The sequence below is a fragment of the Pipistrellus hanaki genome (genome assembly GCF_964339955.1).
Source record: "Pipistrellus hanaki genome assembly, chromosome: 1".
In the NCBI taxonomy this organism is placed as follows: Eukaryota; Metazoa; Chordata; class Mammalia; order Chiroptera; family Vespertilionidae; genus Pipistrellus; species Pipistrellus hanaki.
In genome coordinates, this window is record NC_140503.1 from 96,728,594 (window position 1) to 96,748,450 (window position 19,857).

The 19,857-nt window shown below is 42.6% G+C and overlaps 1 protein-coding gene across 1 annotated transcript in view; it reads left to right on the forward strand.

Moving 5' to 3' along the window:
* HMG20A (high mobility group 20A) overlaps positions 1–19,857 on the forward strand; it is a 92,515-nt gene that overhangs the window by 43,037 nt on the left and 29,621 nt on the right. The window contains exons 5-6 of the mRNA XM_084876895.1: positions 6,361–6,493; positions 8,045–8,076. Coding sequence (XP_084733021.1) covers positions 6,361–6,493; positions 8,045–8,076 — 165 coding nt within the window. The remainder of the gene's footprint in view (positions 1–6,360; positions 6,494–8,044; positions 8,077–19,857) is intronic.

Below are 19,857 nucleotides of genomic sequence, written 5' to 3' on the forward strand. Positions count from 1 at the left end.
GTCCTGTGCCTAGTAGGGTCCTTCATAGCTCTCTTCTATAACACAATAGTTTTTATATTCTTTCAGAGTCTGCTGCAAGGTTTGAGAAGGAGGGGCTCTAACCAAAGTAGCTGCACTGGTGTTTGATTGATATGCTGAGAGTTCACATAAGATTCAATATTAAGAAGTTTATCAACATAATTTACTCCGCTAAATTCAATGAAAAGTCATGAGTTAAATGAGAAAAGGTCATTTGATATAATTCTGTTCACATAAGATTTTTATTTTAGAAGGTCTTACTGCTCTGATAAAATTTTAAAACTAGAGTTTAAAAATAGCCATATTTAACCAATTATGAAAAATAAAGCATTTCTTGAATTCTTTCTCTTCGAAAACAGAAATTAACCTTATTATTAAACTGAAACAAATCCACTTGTTAGAAACATTTGAGAGGGATGGAGGACAAAATAGCCATGCACTAGCTGTAATGTGCCAAATGCAGAGTGATGGTAGTGGGATTGACTTTGGGTTAAGAAGTTCCTGGCATTGCCTTACTTGGTTTGGCTTAGTGTATAGAGAATCAGCCTGCGGACTGAAGGGTCCCAGGTTCGATTCCGGTCAAGGACATGTATGTTGGTTTCCGGCAAATCCCCAATAAGGGGTGTTCAGGAGGCAGCTGATTGATATTTCTCTCTCATCAATGTTTCTAACTCTCTATCCCTCTCCTTTCTTCTGTATTAAAAAAAAAAAAAATCAATAAGATATTTTAAAACAAGAAGTTCTTGGCATTCTCAGCATCTGAAAAATACTTGTATTTCTTTTGTGTCTTGTACTCCTTTCTACCAAAATGAAAAATACTGTTGGTAATTGACCTAATTAAAACATTTTCAAAGAGATCAGATTAAGTTGCAACTTAAAGCTCTATGTTTGTGGTAGCAAGCTAATAGAAAGCAGTGCATATATATCATCCATTGTTTCAGCTCTAATTTATAAAGGGATAGAGAGTTGTACATATAGGTTACTCTTTTAATTTTTTAATTTCAAAATTAATGCATGCTCATGGTTTAAAATGTTTTCAGACAATACAGAATGTATAAAGAAAAAAGCAAAGTTAACAGTAATTATGTCCACAACTAACCACTAACCACTATTATATAGGTAGGACAAGGGTTTGTGTACTTGTTTTGTTTTTGTTTTTGTTTTTTACTTTCTTTTTTAAAATAGTTTCAAATCTAAAAATACTTACAAACATAGCATACTACAAATATCCTTTACCTAGATTGATCTATTGTTAATACTTTTGTCCCATATCTCTGCATATGTGGTCATACTTTCTCCAGCACAAGCTCCCTCATACTCTCACACAGTCACACACAGTACACACATGCACACTGTTGTTTTCAGAATCATTTAAGGAGAAGTTACATACATCATGGCCCTAGATATTTTCATGTATATTTCCTAAAGATAGACATATTCTTTTATAATTATCAACTTTATTATTAACACAAAAGTTTTATCTAACCTGCCATCCATATTCCAATTTAATCAGTTGATATTACATCATTTTTTTATAAAAACTTCCCCCTCCATACTGCGATTAGGTGGCTCAGTTGGTTGGAGCATTGTCCCTTATGCTAAAAGGTTGCAAGTTTGGATTGATAGTCAGGACACATACCTAGGTTGTGGGTTTGCTCCCTTGGTCGGGGCCATATAAGAGGCAACCAATTGATGTTTCTCTTTCACATCAATGTTTCTCTCTGTCCCATCCTCTCTCATTGAAATCAATAAACATATCTTTGGGCGAGGATTTTTTTTTTTTTTTTTTTATCAATCTTTATTGTTCATATTATTACAAAGGTTCCTCATTTCTTCCCCCCTCCACCAGGTTCCCACCCCACCCTCTGCCCCCTCCCCATCCCCCATTGTCCTCATCCATAGGTGCACAGTTTATGTTCAGTCTCTTCCTCCCTCCCTTTCCCCGATAGTAAATCCCTTTTCAGATAGTAAATCTGTTACTTAGCATTTTCTCATATCAATAATACCTCCACATGCCCAATGATACACTTCACACAAAAGACATTTTCAAATAGGTCAACCAGCCTCATCCAGGCCCCACCCAAGGCACTCACAGATCAACACCCCAGCGCTATACTAACTCAACACATCCAGATCTAAGCCTTCATCACTTGATTCAGCAGACCCTCAAGTTCCTGCAAAAGTTTCCAGCCATGTCTGAGAGGCAGCCGTGGGCAGGTACAGGCGAGGAGCGAGCTGTTTCGGGCCTGGCTGCTCCGGGCCTGGCCTCTGTTGCTCTGGTTCATTCCACAACCAGCTGCTCTGGGTCTGGTCACTGCCGCTCCCGACCTACTTGCTCTGGACTTGGCTGTTGCTGCTACAGGCCTGGCCGCACCCGACCCGGCTGCTCTGGGCCCGGTTGCTCCGGTCCCGGCCGCTCCGGGCCTGGCCGCTCCCAGCCTGTCAGCCGCTGCTCCGGGCCTGGCCGCACCAGACCCGGCTGCTCCGGGCCTGGCCGCTCCCAGCCTGGCAGCTGCTGCTCCGGGCCTGGCCGCTCCCAGCCTGTCAGCCGCTGCTCCGGGCCTGGCCGCACCAGACCCGGCTGCTCCGGGCCTGGCCGCTCCCAGCCTGGCAGCTGCTGCTCCGGGCCTGGCCGCTCCTAGCCTGGCAGCCGCTGCTCCGGGCCTGGCCGCACCCAACCCGGCTGCTCCGGGCCTGGCCGCTCCCAGCCTGGCAGCTGCTGCTCCGGGCCTGGCCGCTCCCAGCCTGGCAGCCCCTGCTCCGGGCCTGGCCGCACCAGACCCGGCTGCTCCGGGCCTGGCCACTCCCAGCCTGGCAGCCGCTGCTCCTGGCCTGGCCGCACAAGACCCGGCTGCTCCGGGCCTGGCCGCTCCCAGCCTGGCAGCCGCTGCTCCTGGCCTGGCCGCACCAGACCCGGCTGCTCCGGGCCTGGCCGCTCCCAGCCTGGCAGCCGCTGCTCCTGGCCTGGCCGCACCAGACCCGGCTGCTCCGGGCCTGGCCGCTCCCAGCCTGGCAGCCACTGTTCCGGGCCTGGCCGCACCAGACCCGGCTTCTCCAGGCCTGGCCGCTCCCAGCCTGGCAGCCGCTTCTCCAGGCCTGGCCACTCCCAGCCTGGCAGCCACTGCTCCGGGCCTGGCCGGACCAGACCCGGCTGCTCCGGGCCTGGCCGCTCCCAGCCTGGCAGCCGCTGCTCCTGGCCTAGCAGCACCAGACCCGGCTGCTCCGGGCCTGGCCGCTCCCAGCCTGGCAGCCGCTGCTCCTGGCCTAGCAGCACCAGACCTGGCTGCTCCGGGCCTGGCCGCTCCCAGCCTGGCAGCCGCTGCTCCGGGGCTGGCCGCACCAGACCCGGCTGCTCCGGGCCTGGCCGCTCCCAGCCTGGCAGCCGCTGCTCCGGGCCTGGCCGCACTAGACCCGGCTGCTCCGGGCCTGGCCGCTCCCAGCCTGGCAGCCGCTGCTCTGGGCCTGGCTGCACCAGACCCGGCTGCTCCGGGCCTGGCCGCTCCCAGCCTGGCAGCCGCTGCTCCGGGCCTGGCCGCTCCCAGCCTGGCAGCTGTTGCTCTGGGCCTGGCCGCTCCCAGCCTGGCAGCCGCTGCTCCAGGCCTGGCCACACCAGACCCGGCTGCTCCGGGCGTGGCTGCTCCCAGCCTGGCAGCTGCTGCTCCGGGCCTGGCCGCTCCTAGCCTGGCAGCCGCTGCTCCAGGCCTGGCCACACCAGACCCAGCTGCTCTGGGCCTGGCCGCTCCCAGCCTGGCAGCCGCTGCTCCAGGCCTGGCCGCACCCGACCTGGCTGCTCCGAGCCTGGCCGCTCGCAGCCTGGATGCTCCGTGCTTGGCTACTGCTGTTCTGGGCCTGGCTGCTCCCAACCCGGCTGCTCTGGGCCCGGCTTCTCCGGGCCCAGCCACTCCGTGTCTGGGTGTTCCTGGACTGGCCACCCTGGGCTTGGCCGCCTCTGCCTCAGGCCTGGCTGCCACTGCCCCAGGTCTGGCTGCTCCAGTGCTGGCCGTTGATGCTCTTGTTCTGGCTGCTGCTGCTCTGGGGCCTGGCCACTGCTGCTCCGGGCCCAGCTGCCACTGCCTTGTGCCTGGCCACTCTAGGCCTGGTCGCCGCTGTTCCAACATTCTGTCCCTTTTTTCTCTTTTTTTTTTCTTTTTAAAAAAAAAACCAAAAAAAACGCATTTATGTTGCAATGTTGGCTGGTGCGTTGAGTTCTGACTTAGTCTTTGATTTTTCAAGATCTTCTTTGTATTCTTTCTTAAGTAATTTTACTATCATTTGCTCTCACTTGATTTCTTCACATTGAGAACTTCTTTGGTTTCTTCCTCCTTGTCCTGGGAGCTCAGCAGGTTGGCCTGTGGCACCCCTTTGTTCTCCGCGGGCTCCCGCGCTGCTCCAGCCTGTTGCCGGGGTCGGCGCCGCCCAGGAAGCAGCCCCCGTCCTTGGCTCCGTTGCCCGCGCTCAGCAGTCGAAGGCTCAGGGGCACCCCCCCCCCCCCCTGGGGGCCCCGTCGCCCGGCTCCTTGCTGGTGGGCGAGGATTTTTTTAAAAATTCCGCCCCTTCAGTTCAGATTCCAGAGTAAGGTCAGGTTTTGTGTTTGTCAAATCTCTAGATTCCTTTAATCTGGAACATTTCTACAACTTTGTATTTGAGAACATTAATATCTTTTAAAAAATACAATCTCTCCTCTTTCTCTTTTTTTTGGTTTAATTTAAACAGAATATTTCTCATTTTTTATTTGGTGTTTCCTCATGATTAGTTTGAGGTTATGCATTCTTGGTCAGAATATTATAGTGGTGATGTGTCCTTCTTAGGGTACCACAGTGTCCTTTTATTCTTAATTGGTAATGTTAATTTACAATATATTTTTTAAATTCTCCCTTATAATTAATACTAGTGCCTGCCCCTTCTCACAGTCCAGGAGCCCTCAGGGGTGGGAGGCAACCCGGTAATCAGAGGAAGGCAACACCCCATCACACCTCTGCTGCTGCCACTGCTTGCATTGCAAGCCTCGGCCAGCCCTGGTTACTTGCGCCTCAGTCGGCCCTGGGTGACTGGGCAGCCACCATCCAAGGCTTGCCTGTGCCTTGGGCCAGCCCTGGGCAGCTGTGGGGCTGAGGGGACTAGGGGACTCCAGAGATTGAGTGCCTCCTTGTTGTGGCTGTGGATGCCACCATCTTTGAGGACATGGCAGTCAATTCGCATAGTCCCTCCTTATTGGCTGTGGGCACCACCATCTTGAAGGGCAGGACAGTCAATTAGCATATTCCCTCTTTATTAGATAGGAAGTAGTGTATGGAGAACATGCAAATATTGGTATCAAAATTTCCCCACAGATTTCGCATTCATTGATTACTTTTGCCTAACCTAATCTTTAGCATGGTGGTTGCAAAATGATCACTTTTCAACCCTGGCACTCACTCCCCACTTACCAGTTAACCATTCAAATTTAAGCAAGAGCCCTCCTCCTTTCCCTATTTATATATTTATGTGGTTGATATTTATTTATTATAGCCATATAATTTTTTTCTGATTGGTTTATAATTTATTACTGTACTTAAGTATTTTGGTACTAAATTGTCCCAGATTTGGCCATTTTTGTTCCCTACATTTGACATTTGACTTTTATAGGTAATAAGGTTTTTAACAATTTCTGACATCAGTTTATGTTCATTTAGAAGCAGTATTTTCATACTTTATTTCTTAAACTTAATTGATGAATGAAAAGAATAAGGCATTAAATAAAATTATGCTAGTAGATCACTAGACTTTGCATACTTTGTGCTATTCATTGTTTAAACAGATATAAGCTCTCTCACAGTAGTCTATATTAGGCCCATAGAATGAAGTCATTCTTTTTAATGTTCTTTGTGTCTTCTGGCTTTAGTGTCCCACTCTTCTGGCTTTTAAAAGGCCAATTGATGTATGAGATCATTCTCTCACAATGGGGTGGGGAATTAAAAAAATAAAGTAATATTTCATACTTTCTCTTGAGAGGATTAAATGTGTCTATGTGGTATGCCGTCATCTTGGGAACTCTAGAGGCCATGTAGACTTATATATATAGGGTTAGAAAAATAACTATAATCATCTTCTTGAGAATTTGTTATAAGAATGACCTCACTAGAATTTGTCTTCATTAAGTAAGGAAATGAAATAGTCTATAGAAACTCAGAATCACCTATTTATTTTATAATTTAGAGATTATACTTTTTATATGACATTTTTTTTAATTCTGCTTCACTTTTCTTACCATGTTCTAATTGTCCGCTGGTCTTCAAATAGCTCATTGATATTTTATCTAAATAAGATCTGTTTCTTTAAAATAATTCCACATTTCTTTTCTAGCGTTACCTTGATGAAGCAGATAGAGATAAGGAGCGTTACATGAAGGAACTGGAGCAGTATCAGAAGACTGAGGCCTACAAGGTCTTCAGTAGGAAAACCCAGGACCGTCAGAAAGGCAAATCTCAAAGACAAGGTATCAGTACCAGAACCAAATATATTTGTAGTTTTCTATGTGTGATGAGTATCACAAAGTCTACTGTTACAGTGATAAATATAAAAGATACTAGAGGCCTGGTGCACAAAATTTGTGCACTAGAGGGGGGTGTCCCTCAGCCCAGCCTGCACCCTCTCCAATCTGGAACCCCTCAGGGATCTGGCCTAAACTGGCAGTCGGACATCCCTCTCACAATCCTGGACTACTAGCTCCCAACCACTTGCCTGCCTAGCAGCCTGATAACCCCCTAACCACTCACCTGTCAGCCTGATCAATGCCTAATTGCTCCCCTGCTGGCCCAATCGCCCCCAACTGCCCTCCCCTACCAGCCCAAACACCCCCGACTGCCCTCCCCTACCAGCCCAAACAGCCCCGACTGCCCTCCCCTACCAGCCCAGTTGTCCCTAATTGCCCTCCCTTGCCGGCCTGGTTACCCACAACTGCCCTCCCCTGCCAGCCTGGTTGCCCCTGCTGGCCTGATCACCCATAACTACCGTCCCCCTGCTAGCCATTTTGTGATGACATGGGCACAGCCAAATTGTGACCACATTGGGGTGGCCATTTTGTGACGATATGAGTGTGGCCATCTTGTGACCACATGGGGGCAGCCATCTCTGTGTGAGGGTGTGTCAGGCAATTTGCATATTACCTCTTTATTGTATAGGTTGTTTCTATCATTTCTCTGTTATGTTACATTCACTTATAAGCATCATCTTAGAACTTGATTAAAATCACATTGCTCTAATTCACAAATTCCAATTGGTTTCCATATCAGTATCAACAGTCTGTCTTGTGCTCCAAGACCCTTTTAAGATGTCTGTACTTTTTTTCTAATTCCCAGTTTAGTCATTTCTTTGTCTCTAAACAAGTCTGTCTATTAAACCACTTAATTTCCTTGCCTTAACATCTTTAAACCTTTTATATGTCATTTCTCCCAGCCTCAGATAATCATCCTTTAAAATCATGCATTCATGTATGCGTGCATTCAAAAAAATATGTATTGAACACCTCCTGTTATACATCAGCCTCTTATCTAGTCTTTAAAAAAGCACCAGTGAACAAGATAAACAAGATCCTGGTCTTCATGGATCTTTTATTCTACAGTAATATTGTTTCTCCCACTTTTACAAGAATTGCTTTAAGATCCCCTTCTTCAGGAAAAACTGCAAAAATGCCTCGCCCACAACTAGTCTGTCATTTCTTAGTCTTTACATCTTCTCACACTTTGGCATTTTGCTTGCGAAACTATGTTGTGCAAACAGCCTTTGGCATATGTTTCCTTTTCACCTTCTCACTGTATTCCCCTCAACGGTAAGAACTATGTCTGCTGTTTCTCTTGTGTCTAATTGTAACCAATAAATAAATGCTTACTAACTGATTAACAAAGCCATAAGAGAAAATATCATATGTTGTGCTAGCCTACATATACCAGCAGTTTTTGTGGTTTGGCACAGTTGTTTCTTTGGTTCTAATTGTTGCTCTGTTTTGCTTTTTTAACTTAATGTTTTCTTATTCTTTCATATTTTTTAGATGCAGCCAGACAGGCCACTCATGATCATGAGGTAATTAGTTTTTTTTCTACATTATCCATATATATCCCTAATATGCAAATAGACCAAATGGTGGAACAACTGAACAACTGGTTGCTATGACATGTGCTGACCACTGGGGGGCGGGTGCAAAACATGGCAGGCATCAGCAGCAGGTGGCAGAGTGTGGAACATGGCACGAGTTGGCCATGGCGGGATGGAGGAGCAGGTGAGCAGGGGTGCCAGTGCACAGCGGGGCACCGGTTACTATCAGAGTGAGCTTCTGGTGATTACTGAAAATTATTTGCTCCCACATGCAGTGGTCCCACTGTGCACTTGCACCCACTGCCAGCGATAGAGCCGCCGCTTGTACCCACTGCAGGCACTGGCCCCACTCCCACCTGCAGCCAGCACTCACATCCGCTGGCGCCCAGCGCTGGCCCGGATCTTCCATTGTCGTCAGCAGATATGATCAGTGGCTGCTGGCCCTGATCGCTCCTCAGGGCTTCTCTACCTTGCCCTGCTCCTGAGGGGCGATTGAGGCTGGCAGCCACCTCTTGCACCTGCTGCTGGCATTGGCCCCAATTGCTCTGCACCCTCAGTGGGTGCGAATGGGGCTGGTGCTGTCAGCACATGGGAGCAGCAGCAGTGGTGGGAGCTGGGCTGCTAGCAGATAGGGGACAGGGGCCTGGGGCGGGAGGGGCTGGGCGGGGGTGTGGGAGGATGGACTGAGACCCGTCCTGTGCCCACTTCAGCCTCACAGCCACAGTTCCTTTTTAGGTGCACAAATTCATTCACTGGTCCCCTAGTATATATATAATGTTATTTGAAAAATTTTGAAACGCTTTTGGACTTTTTCTCCCTTTAATTAATTGCAGAGTATTTCTTATCCCATAATTCAGATTTGATTAGTTGCTTTAGCTCAAGGATTTATAGTATGTGACAGACACTTATGTCATGAGTGTGCTCTTGAACTATTCAACCCCTAACTCCAGTCTTTTCTTGTCTAAGAATTTTAATGGCTTTAAATGCTAAAGATGGCTGGGATTTGGAGTGAAATATAAAAAATGAAGAATAGCTAAAAGCTAAAATTGAACCATAGTTTATCATCATCAAATACCTTACTCTGACTCTCAAAAACAAGTTGTTATTTTAGGGAATCCAGCATTTGGTTAAAATGAACTATTCAGCTACTGTGTCAACATAACAAAGTGACAATATTTAGTTCCTGTGCCTTCTTTCTTCACTGGCACACATTTGTTTACTTGGCCTTTTCCCCTCCATTTTGTTCAACCTCATCAATAGACCTATTGTATGTTCTTGTGTGTAAATATAGAATTTAGGCTTGTTTGTTTTAGCTATGCTGCATAGAGAGCTTTAAATATACACTGAGTGGCCAGATTATTATGAACACCTGATATTTGTAGGCAAATTAGTCATACACTGCATCGTATGGGATATGGAAGCCGAAGGCCTGTTCGAACACCTTTGCTGTCTGCAGTTACCAAGATAAAACATCTCCAATTCTCACAGGAACACAATGATTGGATAGTCAGGCATTGGAAAAAAAGTCAAGTGGTCCAATGAATCACGTTTCCAGTTGCATCATACAGATGGCAGAGTAAGAATTTCATGGAAACAACATGAAAGCATACACCTCACATACATGAGTACAACCCTTCAAGCTGGTGGGGGCAGTGTTATGGTTTGGAGCATGTTTGGGGCCTTTAATTCATGTGGAACAACAATGTCTGAACAGCACAACACTCCTGAGTATTGTTGCTGATCAAGTTCCTCCTATCATGTTGATGGCGAATCCCAATGGAGATGGCTTCTTCCAAGACAATGCGCCATGCCACTGTGCTCGGTGCTCGTATTGTGCAGGAGTGGTTTCAAGAGCATGAGGAAGACTTTACCTTGCTTAGGTGTCCCCACATTCACCAGATCTCAATCCAACTGAGAATTTGTGGAATGAAGTTAAAAGAGCCACCAGGCAGCTGGTTCCACAGCCATCGAATCTCAGAACTGGACAGTGCTATTCATCAGGCACAGTGTCAGATTCCTCACATTACCTTTCAACATCTCGTTCAGTCAATGCCAAGAAGATTAGCCACAGTTTTGAAGGCAAAAGGTGGCCCAACGAAGTACTGATGGGATGGTCATAATAATCTGGCCACTCAGTGTATATGTAGGGTATGGTTAATACAGCCATGTGCTACTTAACAGGGATACATTCTGAGACGTGTCACTAGACATATTGTGGGAACATCATAAGAGTATACTACACAAACCTGGAGGTTGTAGCCTATCACACACTTAGACTGTATGTATGTTTACCTCCATTGTATATGTGGTCCTCCGTTCATCAAAACAGTATTATATGGTACACGACTATATATGGTAAGAAAATAAAATTTGTAATTATTTGTTTTAAAATGCTTGGTGACTCCTCATTGCTTACCAAATCACATTCAAACTCAACAGTTAAGGTCTTCTGTGATTCAGTCCCAACTACCCTTTTCAACTACTTAGCTCCCATATTTCCCATATATATCTTATGAACTTAAAAACCTTTACTTACAACTCACTGTCCTTTAAGTACCCCATCCTTCTCTGCCTCGTGGCTATGCTCATACTCTTTTTTTCATGAGAATACTTTTATCTCTTGATAATTTTTTCCATCCACCCCTCCCCCATCATCCCATTCTCCCTCAGAATTCTAGTCATCAAGTTCCATTTCCTCCTTCAAGCTTGTCCTGTTTCCTCTAATTTCCTTTAATCCTCACAGCTCTCTCTATTTCTCTTATGCATGTAGCTAATTTGGTGTGATGTTGAGGTTATTGAAGCACTTCCATTATTCATACTTTTCTTTGAAGGCATGCATAATCTAGTTTTCAACTTGTACCCAACCCCATATCATCTAGCATGACACCCTTGCATAAGGCCATCCAAAAAAACTTATTTATTTTTAATTGTAAAAAAATATATATATTTTAATTGATTTTTAGAGAGTGAGAAAGGGAGAGGGAGAGATACAAATATCAATGTAAGAGTGAAATATCAATGGGCTGCCTCCTGCCCACCCTCTACCAGGGATGGAGCTCATAACCCAAGAATGTGCCCTGACCAAGAATCGAACTGGCAAACTTTCAGTGTACAAGAAGATGCCCAACTAATTGAGCCACAATAGCCAGGACAAGGACTTATTTATTTTTATACAAAACTGATTTATTGAAATAACAGTGGAAATTTATACAAAAAAAAATTTCTGATGTTTGTTTTCCCTCACCTGGGGGTATGATTATTGATTTTTAGAGAGAGAAACAGCAATCAATTTCCTCCTGCACGTGTCCCGGCTAGTGATTGAACCAACAGCCTAGATGTGTGCCATGCCTAGGAATTGAACCCACAACCTTTTGCTCTATGGAACGACTCTCCAGCCAACTGAGTCATCCAGCCAGGGATCTAATGTATTCTTTCACATGTATTTGGTTTTTGGTGTTTTATTTACTAAATCAAGGAAATCATTTCATCAAAATACGTATTTATCTTGGGGTTGTAGTTTTCATAGTTTGGTATTGGTGACCTTCAGAACACTGGGAAAACATTTAGACTAAAAAAGATTTATTATAAATAGGTTTTATCATGAATTATTAAATGACAAACATAATAAATATTAGCATCTTATTCTTCATATAAATCCAATGTTAATGTAGTTATATATGGCATCTCTGTGCTCTAAGTAGGAGATACTATGAATTTTTTTTACTTGAAAATTTGTATGCTTTATTTTTAAATTACAGTCGACATATAATACTCTTAGTTTTAGGTATACAATCTCATGATTAGACATTTATATAACTTTCAAAGTGACCATCCCCAATAAATCTGGTACTCATCTGATACCATACAGAATTAATGCAATAATCTATACTAATAAAAGCCTAGGTGGTCCTCGTGCTCTCCCGTGCTATGTCATCACAAGATGGCTGCCACAAGATGGCTGCCACAAAGTTGGCCACCACAAGATGGCTATGCATGCACAGTGGAGGCGGGCCCAGCGGCTGCTTCTCATAGTGAGGCCTGGGGGTTCCATGGCTCCGCCCAGTTTGGAGGAAGCTGGTTTCAGTATCTCTGCCACCTTGCATGAAGGAGGTGGGTCCTGGCGGAGGAGACAGGTTGCAGTGGTAGTGCAGTTGTGGGTGATTGGGCCAGCAGGGGAGTGCAGTCAGGGGCGATAAGGCTGCCAGGGGAGCAATTAAGCATCAATCAGACTGGTAGGGGAGCAGTTGGGGGGCAATTGGGCTGGCAGGCAGAAGCAGTGGGGGTAATCAAGCAGGCAGGGGAGTGGTTAAGAGCTAGCAGTCCCAGATTGTGTGAGGGATGTCTGACTGCCAGTGTAGGTCTTATCCCTCCAGGCCTAAACCAGCAGTCGGACATCCTTTGAGGGGTCCCAAATTTGAGAGGGTGCAGGCTGGGCTGAGGGACACACACACACACCATGCACAAATTTTATTGCCTTTGCTGTACTTTATATCTCTATTACTGTTTTGTAACTACCAATTTGTATTTCTAAATCTCTTCACCTCTTTAGTCCATCTCACCTCTCCTCCCATCTGGCAACCATCAAAATTTCCTCTGTATCAATGAATCTGTTTCTGTTCAGCATGTTCATTTATTTTGTTCTTTACATTCCACATGTAAGTGAAATCATCTGGCTTCTGTTTTTGTCTGACTTATTTCACTTAGTATATAATAATCTCTAGGTTCCATCTATGTTGTTGCAGATGGAAAGATTTCATTCCTTTCTTATGGTTAAATCATATTCCATTGTACACATACACCACTTCTTTATCCATTCATCTATTGGTGGGTACCCAAGTTGCTTCCATAGCTTGGCCATTGTTAATAGTACTACAATAAAAATAGGGATATATATGTTTTTCAATTTAATATTTTGGGGTTCTCCAAATAAATGTCTTGAAGCAGAATTACTGAGTGCTTTGTTGTCTTTGTTTTAAAGTCTATTTTGTCTGTTACAAGTATTGCTACCCCAGCTTTTTTATTTGTTTGTTTGTTTGTTTCTATTTTCATGAAATATCTTTTTCCATCCCTTTCAATCTGTTTTTGACTTTTTATCTGGAGTGAGTCTCTTGTAGACAGCATATGTAAGTGTCTTGTTATGTTATACATTCTGTAACTATATATTTTAATGGAAGCATTCAATCCATTTGCATTTAAAGTAATTATTGACAAATATGTATTTATTGTCATTTTAATACTCATAATTTTGACCTCTTTTTATTGAAGAAAACCTTTAATGTTTCTTGTAATACTGGTTTGGTGGTAATGAAGTTCTTTAGTCTTTCCTTGTCTGGGAAGCTGTTTATTTGTCCTTCTATTGTAAAGAATAGCTCGGCTGAATAATCTTGGCTATAGGTTCCTGCTTTTAATCATTTTGAGTATTTTATGCCAGTCCCTTCTGGCCTGAGAAGTTTCTGTTGGGAAATCAGATGGTAGTTTTATGGGCACTCCCTTGTAGGTAATTAACTGCATTTCTCTTAGTGCTTTTAAGAATCTCTCTTTGTCTTTAACCTTTGGCATTTTATTTTATTTTATTTTATTTTATTTTTTTGTTAAATTATTATCTTTGTACATATACCATTACCCTGCCCCCTCCCATACATGCCTTCCCTCCCCAGAGTTTTGTGTCCATTGGTTGTACTTATATGCATGTATATGTCCTTCGGTTGATCTATCTCCCCCAGATCTCCCTAACCTCCCCGCTGTAATTTGACAGTCTGCTTGTTGCTTTACTGTCTCTATATCTATCTTTTGGTTTTTCAGTTTATAATGTTCTTTATCATCCATAAATAAATGAGGTCATGTGGTGTTTCTCTTTCATTGACTAGCTTGTTTCACTCAGCAAGATGTTCTCCAATTCTATCCAGGTTGCTGCAAATGATGACAATTTCTTCTTTTTTTATGGCAGCATAATATTCCACTGTGTAGATATACCATAATTTTTGGATCCAATCATCTACTGATGGGCACCTAGGCTGTTTCCAAATCCTAGCTATTGTAAATTGTGCTGCTATGAACATAGGGGTGCATAAATCCTTTCTGATGGGTGTTTCTAATTTCTTAGGATATATTCCTAGGAGTGAGATTACTGGGTCAAAAGGGAGTTCCATTTTCAGTTTTTTGAGGAAGCTCCATACTTTCTCCACAGTGGTTGCACCAGTCTACATTTCCACCAGCAGTGCACGAGGGTTCCTTTTTCTTTGCAACCTCACCAACACTTGTCGTTTGTTGATCTGTTGATGTTGGCCATTCTGACAGGTGTGAGATGGTACTGCATTGTTTTGTTTTGCATCTCTCAGATAATTAGTGATTTTGAGCATGTTTTCATGTGCCTCTTGGCCTTCTGTCTTCTTTTGAGAAGATTCTATTTAGATACATTGCCCATTTTTTAATTGGGTCATTTATCTTCCTTTTATTTAGTTGTATAAGCTGTCTGTAGATGTTGGAGATTAAACATTTATCAATGATAACATTTGTAAATATATTCTCCCATACAGTAGGCTTTCTTGTTGTTTTGTTGATGGTTTCTTTTGCTGTAAAAAAGCTTTTTTATTTTGATGTAGTCCCATTTGTTTATTTTCTCTTTAGCTTCCATTGCCCTAGGGGCAGTATCAGTGAAGAAGTTCTTTTGGCATATGTCTGAGATTTTGCTTCCTGTGGATGCCTCTAGTATTTTTATGGTTTCCCGTCTAATGTTTACCTCCTGTATCCATTTTGAGTTTATTTTTGTGTATGGTGTAAGTTGGTGATCTAATTTCATTCTTTTGCATGTATCTGTCCAATTTCCCCAACACCATTTATTGAAGAGACTTTCTTGACTCCATTGTATGTTCGTGCCTCCTTTGTCAAATATTAATTGAGCATAGTGATTTGGGTTGATATCTGGGTTCTCAATTCGATTCCATTGATCTATATGTCTGTTCTTGTGCCAGTACCAGGCTGTTTTGAGAACAGTGGCTTTGTAATACAGTTTGAAGTCTGGTATTGAGATCCCTCCTACGTTACTCTTCTTTCTCAGGATTGCTGTAGCTATTCGGGCTCTTTTTATTGTTCCAAATGAACTTTTTAAGAGTTTTCTCTAGGTCAGTGAAATATGCCGTTGATATTTTAATGGGGAGTGCATTGAACCTATAGATTGCTTTGGGAAGTATGGACATTTTGATGACGTTGATTCTACCAATCTATGAACATGGTATGTTCTTCCATCTGTTTACATCTTCCTCTGTCTCTTTTTTCAGTGTCGTGTAGTTTTCCGCGTATAGGTCTTTTACCTCCTTAGTTAAGTTTATTCCAAGGTATCTTAATTTTTTTTGGTGCGATGGTAAATGGGATTGCCTTTTTAGTCTCTGTTTCTGCAAGTTCACTATTGGTGTATAGAAATGTCATAGATTTCTTGGCGTTAATTTTGTATCCTGCTACATTGCCAAATTCATTTATTAAGTCTATTAGTTTTTTGATGCAGTCTTTTGGGTTTTTTATGTACAATATCATGTCATCTGCAAATAAGGATAACTTTACTTCTTCTTTTCCAATTTGGATGCCTTTTATTTCCTCTTCTTGTCTAATTGCAATGGCTAGTACTTCCAGTACTATGTCAAACAGGAGTAGTGATAGTGGGCATCCCTGTCTTGTTCATGTTCTTAGAGGGAATGGTTTTAGTGTTTGCCCATTGAGTATGATGTTGGCTGTGGGTTTATCATATATAGCTTTTATTATGTTGAGGTATGATCCTTGTACTCCCACCTTGTTGAGAGTTTTTATCAGGAAAGGGTGTTGGATTTTATCAAATGCTTTTTCTGCATCAATTGATATGACTATATGATTTTTATCTTTCAATTTGTTTATGTGATGTATCTCGTTTATTGATTTGCAGATATTGTACCATCCTTGCATTCCCGGACTAAATCCTACTTGGTCGTGGTGTATGATCTTTCTGATGTTCTGCTGGACCCAATTTGCTAGAATTTTGTTGAGGATTTTGGCCTGTAATTCTCTTTCATTGAGTTTCTTTATCTGGTTTTGGTATTAGCGTGATGCTGGCTTCATAGAAGGAGTTTGGAAGTGTTCCTTCCTCTTGAATTTTTTGGAATAGTCTGAGAAGGATAGGTTTTAGTTCTTCCTTGAATGTTTGGTAAAACTCTCCTGTGAAGCCATCTGGCCCTGGGCTTTTGTTTTCTGGAAGCTTTTTGATGACTGTTTCAATTTCTTCCCAAGTCACTGGTCTATTGAGATTTTTAGATTCTTCCTGATTGAGTTTTGGAAGGTTATATTTTTCTAGGAATATGTCCATTTCCTCCAGGTTGTTCAGTTTGTTGGGATAGAGTTGTTCATAGTATTTTGTTACAATCCTTTGTATTTCTGTGCAGTCTGTTGTTATTTAACCTCTTTCATTTCTGATTTTGTTTATTTGGGTCCTTTCTCTTTGTTTCTTGGTTAGCCTGGCTAGAGGTTCATCAATCTTGTTTATCCTTTTAGAGAACCACTTCTTGGTTTTGTTGATCTTATGTATTGTTTCTTTGGTCTCTATGTCGTTTATTTCTGTTCTAATTTTTATTATTTCCTTCCTTCTGCTTACACTGGGCTTTTCTTATTGCTCTTTTTCTAACTCTTTGAGTTGTAGAGTTAGATAATTTGTTACCATTTTTTCTTTTTTTTGCAATAGGCTTGTAGAGATATGAACTTCCCTCTCAAAACTGCTTTTGCTGTGTCCCATAGATTTTGGATTGTTGTGTTTTCATTGTCATTTGTTGCTAGGATGTTTTTAATTTCTTCCTTGATTTCTATGGTAACCCAGTCCTTGTTTAATAGCATGCTGTTTAATCTCCATGTGTTTGATTTCTTTGGATTATTTTTATTGTAGTTAATTTCCAGTTTTATGCCACTATGATCTGAGAAGATGCTTGATATGATTTCTATCTTCTTGAATTTTAGGAGACTTTGCCTGTGTCCCTACATGTGGTCTATCTTTGAGAATGTCCTGTGTGCACTTGAGAAGAATGTATATTCGGTGGCTTTGGGGTGGTATGTTCTGAAGATGTCGATTAATCCATCTGGTCTAGTGAGTCATTTAGGATTGATATTTCTTTGCTGATTTTTTGTTTAGATGATTTGTCCAAATGTGACAGTGGTGTATTAAAATCTCCTACTATGATTGTATTGCTATTAATCTCTCCCTTAGTGTCCTCCAGTTTGTTTGTTTTTTGTCTGTGTTTTTTTTTTATGTATTTGGGTGCTCCCGTGTTGGGTGTGTATATGTTTTACCAGGGTTATTTCTTCTTGTTGGATTGCTCCCTTTAGTATTATGAAGTGGCCTTCATTATCTCTTGTTATGTCCTTCATTTTGAGGTCTAATTTGTCAGATATAAGTATTGCTACCCCAGCTTTTTTTTTCATTTCCATTCGCCTGGAAAACCTTTTCCCATCCCTTCACCCTCAGTCTGTGTGCGTCTGTTTTTTCTGAAGGGTTCTTGTAGACAACAGATATATGGGTCTTGTTTTCTTATCCAATCTGTTACCCTATGTCTTTTGATTGGAGCATTTAATCCATTTACATTTAAGGTTATTATTGATAGGTATTTATTTGACTCCACTTTTATTCTATACCCCTGTGTTCCTTCTTTGCTTCCTATTTCTTTATTTTTACAGTAGACCCTTTAGCATTTCTTGCATTGCTGGTTTGGTGGAGATAAATTCCTTTAGTCTTTTTGTGTCTGTGAAGCTCCTGATTTCCCCTTCAATTTTGATTGATAGCCTTGGTGGGTACAGTATTCTTGGATTCAGACCTTTCCTTTTCATGACTTTGTATATTTCATCCCATTCTCTTCTGGCCTGATTAGTTTCTGTGGAGAAATCAGTTGCTAGTCTGATGGATGTTCCTTTATATGTAACTTTCTGTCTCTCTCTGGCTGCTTTTAAGATTCTTACTTTGTCGTTGGCGTTTGCCAGTTTAATTATAATGTGCATTGGCGTCGGTCTTCTGGGGTTCATTTTGCTTGGGGCTCTGCAAGCATCTTGGATTTGTGTGGGGTTTTTCTTCTCTATCTCAGGAAAGTTTTCTGTCATTATTTCTTGAAATACATTTTCCATGTCTTCCTCAATTTCCTTTCCTTCTGGAACCCCTATTACTCTAATATTGTCCCAAAGTTCCCTTAGACTCTCCTCCTGCTTTTTAATTTTTTTTCTAGAAGCTGCTCTAATTGGGTATTTTTTTCCATCTTGTCTTCTAGCTCACTGTCGCAGTCCTCTGCTTCTTCTAGTCTGCTCTTGATGCTTTCTATTGAGTTCTTCATAGTGGCGATGTCATTTTTCATTTCTTCTTGAGTCATCTTCATTTCCTCTTGGTTCTTCTTCATTTCCTCTTGGGTCTTACATTGTCGAATTTGTCTTTCATTCTTTTTAGCCATCTTATAATCATTACTCTGAATTCTTGCTCTGGTTGATTGCTTGCCTCTAACTTGTTTACTTCCTTTTCTGGTAATGCCTGCTTTTCTTTCATTTGTGGGCTGTTTCTTTGTCTCCCTGTGGTCTCTCTTGTCAGGATTTCTGGTTATGTAGATCTCTCCCTCTTGCGTTGATTTAAAGGCATGTTTAGTAGGCGGAAGTCAATGAATGTCTAGGAGCCGCGGCGTTCAGCAGGAACCCCCGTTTTACCCCTTAGTCTTACATCTAGCATGCAAACACATTTGACATTCTGATCAGGGTGTTCAAACAAAAGTTCACCACACCTTTTCTGCCCAATCATAAATGAATCCTATTGGAAGCTAACCTTTGGCATTTTAATTAGGATGTGTTGGTGTACGCCTCTTTGGGCTTATCTTGTTTGGGGCTCTCTGCACTTCCTGGACTTGTATGTCTATTTCTTTCACCATTATTTTTTTCAAATGGTTTTTCAATTTTTTGCTCTTTCTCTTCTTATAACACCCACGTAATTTGAATGTTGGTATGCTTTAAGTTTTCCCAAGAAGCTCCTTACACTATCCTCATTCTTTTTAAAATTCTCTTTTCATTTTTTTGTTTTGATTGGGTGTTTTCTCCTTCTTACTTCCAAATCATTGATTTGATCCTCTGCTTCATCTACTGTTGATTCCCTGTAATGTATTCTTTATTTCAGTTAGTGTATTCTTTATTTCTGACTATTTGTGTCCTTTTTTTTTATTTGTATCATTTTCATATTTTTTTTTATGCTGTTGAAGTTCTCACTAAGTTTTTTGAGCATCCTTTAACCATTGTTTTGAACACTATATCTGGTCATTTGTTTGCCTCCATTTCATTTAGTTCATCTTGAGTTCTGTTCTCTTTCATTTGGGACATGGTTCTTTGTGTCCTCATTTTGGCTGCTTCCCTTTGTTTGTTTCTATGTACTAGATAGAGCTGCCACATCTTAGTAATGGTGGAGTGGCCCTATGTTGTAAGTATCCTATAGGGCAGGGGTCTTCAAACTATGGCCCGCGGGCCACATGCGGCCCGCAGAGGAGTCTGATCCGGCCCGCCAGGTTTTTTGGGCAGTGAGCGCAGCCGAGGTGTTACAGTAGGAATTAGTAGTTCATATAGTCCGGCCCTCCAGCTCTCTGAGGGACCGTGATCTGGCCCCCACTTTAAAAAGTTTGAGGACCCCTGCTATAGGGCTTAGCAGTAGCAGCACAGTTTTCCCAATCATCTGAGCCAGGCTTTCCAGGTGTCCCATTCTCCCACATGTGAGCTCTGTATACCCTCCTGTTGTAGTTGAGCCTT